General features: G+C 56.9%; 1 protein-coding gene across 1 annotated transcript; it reads right to left on the bottom strand.

Moving 5' to 3' along the window:
* Positions 1–2,211: 2,211 nt before the first annotated feature.
* Positions 2,212–5,005, bottom strand: PG997_013487 (uncharacterized protein; the record flags this gene model as incomplete). Its single annotated transcript, XM_066817801.1, is given in 3 exon segments — positions 2,212–2,313; positions 2,388–4,862; positions 4,874–5,005. 3 exon segments carry the CDS (start codon positions 5,003–5,005, stop codon positions 2,212–2,214), a joined length of 2,709 nt encoding a protein of 902 aa, XP_066663493.1.
* Positions 5,006–5,348: the final 343 nt, after the last annotated feature.

Genomic DNA, 5,348 nt, shown 5'->3' with positions numbered 1-5,348 from the left:
GCTCCCCATGCACAAGCCACGAACGGCCGTGCCCAACGCATCAAAGTACTTTCCGGTCCCAAACCGCCAGACCAAGTGGCCGTGACCATACAATACATGGGTGGGAGGTGATTCGAGCCCCGCCACTGCAGAGACATGGTTCAAATTCCCCGATTGCGTGGATTTCCGGTCCCCAGCCCAGCCGCCCGAGGGACCCTTCGGCGCTGTGGTTCCGGGTATTTCTGTCTCTGCAAGACCCTGCCAGCAACTTGCTTTCCCCTACTTCGAGCCTGTCCTACGGGGGCACACGCAATATGGGCAGCTGCAGCATCGGATCAGCGGGCCATGCCATCGCCTCCATCAGAGATAGGCACAGCGTCGTTGGGCACACCGTAACTCCTATTTCCTTGGGCAATTTCATCGGAGGAGGGGGTGTCGATGGGCATGGATGGGTATGTATGTCCCTTGCATTGCGGCCTCATCAGTCTTGTCTTCACGAGCCGCGTAAGTCGAGGGGCGGCAGCAGGCCGGCCTCCTGCCACTCGCAAACACGTGTCCCATGCTGTCCCTCATCCACCGTATGATATGGGCAGGCAAATGAGAACGACCGAGTTTCGAATCCGGAACCCGTGAGAGATTGATGAGTGATTAATTACCCACTCTTCTCCCTCCCTCCCCCGCGGTCCCGGAGTATATCTCCTAGGCTGAGTGAGTGAGTGGGTTGGACCGGCAGAGAAGGGATGTTTTGCTGCTTCGAGAAACATATGCATGCATGGCCCAGACCACGGTCGACCCAATGACGTGGTCAGGTCGACACACACACACCACAACTACGCTCCCTAAGGCGCACCCCCTTGTTTCCCGCGATATGGTATACGCTATCTTGATCGAGGGAGCGGCTTCTACTGTCGCGAAAGCCCAGTCTTGGCTAGGTAAGGGTCCCCGGCACGTTTGACACTGTGTACGAGGGTGACACTCTCGAGGGGAGGGGAGACGGTGGGTGTTATCGCCATGTACACAGTTTGTATCCTGGAAAGCTTGGGATCTTCAGCTTGACAGCCCGTCTTTGAACCCTCCAGTCCCCCTGGTAGCCGTCGCGGGTCGATATGCTGCAGCTCTTGATAGGGTCGATATGCGGCGGCCTGTCCCTGGAAGGGACGGAAGATATCCATCCAAGCTGATTGGCCTCTTTTATCCCCAATCTCATACCGCTGGAAGCCGGGAAAGACCGTTGGGGAGATTTGCTTTCGTAATCTCTGGTATGCCTTTCCAGGCTTCCCAGACTGGGGAGCAATCACCGGAAACTGCTCTGCGGGATGCCATATGCATTATTCGTTTCGGCACTACCTCGAGGGCTAGGTGAGCGCGGAGGCCTGGTCGAAGTCAAATGGACAGCTCCTGTTCTTGTCACTATTCAGAGATCAATCTTCCTATCCCTCAATAGCTACCGTATCGGGCTTTATTCGTCCATCAGCAGTAACAGCTACAGCCTGATTCCAAGTAATGAAGTAGACTTATACTCGAGGTGTTTAGCTGTACTACGCCTCCTACATGTAGAAAACATATAATCTAGGCCGGTACGAAAACCTCATTACCCATCCAGACGTTGTTGTCGCATATGTAGACATGCTTCATGACATTGGTACGCAAAAGGTTCCCCCATGCTGTGTTCTTGTGGACGATGAGGCGAAGTCTACGACCACAGTAGCTCCTCATCATGAAGTGGCTAGCTAAGGGTCACTCTACCTATGGGCCATCTTCTGAAAGGCAAGGGTACAAGCTACTTGGTACACATACAACTCGTAGCTCTTGACGAGATCCTTTTTGCGTTTGGCCCGATGCTGTGATGGTCTCAAATGACAAGCCGTGGCGCGTGGTATCCTAGTCCTGAGTAGCACTTCTTATACACAAGGTCATGGCGGGACACAGCCTGGGAGTTGTCTGGAAGCCGAAGTCAATAGCACCAGACTCCGGCATCGTAGCGTAGCAAATAGTAAGCACTCTGTCATTTGTTCAAATATGAAAGATAACAATGCCCGGACCTGTCTACCACGCGTGCGAGCTTCCCTTTCCAGGCACTCTCCAGTCCATGCCTACAAAGGTATCAATCGTGCCTCTTCATAACTCTCGTCTCGTTCATGCCCATTCCATCTAAACAAACCTCTACACCCCTCTTCTATCAACTCCAGAATGTACCATGAAACCGTGTCTTCTTTTCTCGGGAGGCTATTATTAAAGCCCGTTCTCGGCCTTGAACTTGTCCCATGCTTCGTTCAAGGTGGCAAAAACGGTGGCGGCGATAAGTTTTACCTCGGTCGAGGCGTCCTGTGGCAGCTGTTGTTTTGAAGAAAATATAGTCAGTATCAACTGTTGCCAGCCAAGAATGAAGAAAAGGGGGAAATGCCTACCTTGTCAGGGTGCGTCTTTCCGATGGCCTTCATGTAGTTGATTTTGACCTTATTGGCCATGACAAGCTCATGTAGACCGACCTTCTTCCAGCCGCTGTCCTCCCACAGGACCTGATCCATGCTGCCAAGCAACGCACGTAGGTTATCCCGCTTGCCATCACGCCACAACGAGATGCGGGCGTCTACCTTCTCGCTCAAAGCAAACTTCTCATCGTCGGCCGCCTCGGCGGCCTGGTTGGCAGCCCTGAGCCTCTGGACCGCCTCCGAGTCCTTCTGTGGCGCCATATCGGACAAGGCCGAAGGCTTGGGCCGCGGCTTGGCCGCCACCGGAGCAGGCTTCGGCTTCGGCGCCAGCGCCTTTTGGCAGCGTTGGCGGCCAGCGGTGGCAGTGGGACCGCCCAGGCCGGCCTCGACGCATAATTGCCATACGTTCGCGGCATCGTTCCACTTCTCCATCTGTTCGAGCGCTTCGGCTTTGCGGCTCAGTGCCTTACCGTACAGTTCCTTCATGTCCCGACTCTCGCCGTCCCCGAGTGTGACCTTTTCGCCTTCACCGCAAGAGGGCCCGATGATCTTCATCGCGTTGTCTGCGTCCTCAACCGCCTGCTTAGGGCTACCGGTCTTGAGAGCAGTAAGGGATCGGTTCGTAAGTAGTACGATGCATATCGGGTGGGCTTGCGGGATGCCTTGTAGGGAGTTTGTGTAGGAAGTATGCGCGGCGTCAAAGTCACCACGTTTAAAGTGCGCGGTACCGTCCATTCGGTGTTTCGTAGACGCCTGCAGGACAGCTGGCGAGACGGCTGGGATCTGCCGAGTAGGCACTGGAGGTCTGGGTGTGATAGTGCGGGAAGCCGGCGTTGCCGGTTTTGCGGGAGCTGGTGAAGGCTGTGTCCGAGCTGGCGGCGCGGTCGAATTGAATAACAGGTCCGGTTCGGGCTCGACCGGCGCTTGTGGTTGCGGCGTCGCCGTCTTCTTCCGGCGAGCCGGGCTGACATATGCCTGGGCGGTTTGCTCTTCAATGGCTTGCTTGCTGAGACGGGACCGAGGATCTACCGAAGGTTTCGAAGCCTGCTGTTGCCATTTGGGGGCGGCGCTGGATGACGAACTAGCAGAACGCATAGGCAAGGCCGGAGACCGATCCCGGGATTCCTTTGGGCGCGAAGCCCGTTCGGGTCGCATACCCGACTCGAGCATCATGGCCTCGTCCGTTGCCGATGGGCGCTGCCTTTCTGGCGCGGATGGCCTCTCTTGCTGCGCTGACCGCATCCATTTCGGCTGGTTCGGGTCAACAACGCCTTCTTGGTTGAACTCAGCCACGGCTTTTTGCACCTGCTTCTGGCCCGTCTTCCACAGGGTGTTTGCCGTTTTGAAGAAACTTGCGCCCATGGCGGCTGCGCGCTGCTGAATATCGCTTGATACATCACCCGGTGACGCGGTGCCGGAGCGTTGCGGGAAGTCGGGCTGATCTTCTCTCATCCAAGCTGGGCTGCCGTTGTTCCTGGACCGTCCAGTGTCATCACGTGTTCTGCTTCGCTCGTTAGGGACGCCCTGCGCTCCCGGCTTCTCTCTTCTAGACTTCTTGTGCGCATCATCCAGAAGCCAGCCAACAGCTGCTTGGATATTAAGTCCCGAGCCATTCTCTGTGAGTCCGCGTCGAGCATTTTCAGGGGTAAATCCCATATCGACCAATTCCGCAACCGCTTTGTCAAAGGGATCGTCACCGCCGCGATCGCCGCGAGTTCGACGGGGTTCTGGTTCTGGCTCGGAGTCGGAGCTGGAGCTGGAGTCCTCGATCGGCTTGCCGGGCTGGGCTGCTGGCTGAGCTGCTTGGGCTTTGCGGCGCACTTCTTCCACTGGCTTTGCCAGGTCGCCCAAGAAGTCGTCGTCGTCGTCCATAGGCGCAGCAGCGGGTGGTTGCTGAGATTGACTTGGCCGAACTTGGTTCAGACCGAACGGGTCGTCGTCGCCGAAGGCCCCAGAAGGGGATGCAGCGGGCTGGGACCAGGCGCTCGGATTGCCAAGGTCCAGCATAGCTGCGTTCGCCGGCGTGCTCTTGCCAGAAGATGGTTGAAGCGGAGGCGGATAATGGCTCGCGTTGTCGACCTTGGTATTCCTGTTGAAAGCCGCGAATAGGTCGTCGTCGTCGCCGGCGGCGGCCTTGGCCTGGCCGTTCTGGGGGAAAGCTGCCGGCGATGCGGTGCGCGAAGCATTGGCGGAACCCTGGCCTAGACTATCCCAGAACTGACCGTTCCCGTATTGTGACTGCATTTGTTGTTTCTGCTCCTCTGCTTTCCTCCTCTTTTCCGCCTCCATCTGCTCCTGCCGTTCCCGGAGGCTGAGGTTGGCATTGCTCTTGGCCCCGCCAAAGTTGACCAGATTGCTGAAGCTGTCCATCGCGGGTTTGTTGGCGGCGGCGGCGGCGGCGGGGGCTTGGGCGCACCCAGTCCCGAGCCTTGAGCGGACATGGGCGTGTTCCTACCGGATACCTGAGGGGACGGGCTCGGGCGTAGGGACGGGTAGAAGTTGCTGCCCTGGCTGTTCATCGTCATTAGGTTTGGCTTGTTGGTGCCTTGCGCCGACTGGGTCGACGACCAATCGAGCCCTGAAAGATCGTCCATGATTGCACGAATACTTCATATCATCATACGGGTCATCATAGGGGAGTCGTTGGAGGCGAGCTAAGTTGCAAAGTGGGCTGGTTCTGTGCTGGGCGACCCGATGCATGTCAACACGCGACATGCATCTCCTCCTTAAAGTGGCTTGAACTCAGCGGTCGGCTGTGGCGCCGCCGATCCGGATTAGGTAAGCGGGCCAATTGAAATGATCCAGAGGACCAGAGCTACCGATGCCAGGAAACTAAGTAACTGTGCATCCACAATCGCTGCCTTGGGCGTCGACATTTGGATGACTACGGTGAATTCATCTTCCAAGTCAAAGGCTGCACCATCGATGGTTCTTTGC

This window comes from Apiospora hydei, assembly GCF_038363865.1.
Source record: "Apiospora hydei strain CBS 114990 chromosome Unknown utg000009l_segment0_segment0, whole genome shotgun sequence".
NCBI classification, from domain to species: domain Eukaryota; kingdom Fungi; phylum Ascomycota; class Sordariomycetes; order Amphisphaeriales; family Apiosporaceae; genus Apiospora; species Apiospora hydei.
This window is presented reverse-complemented; position numbering and strand designations above follow the sequence as displayed.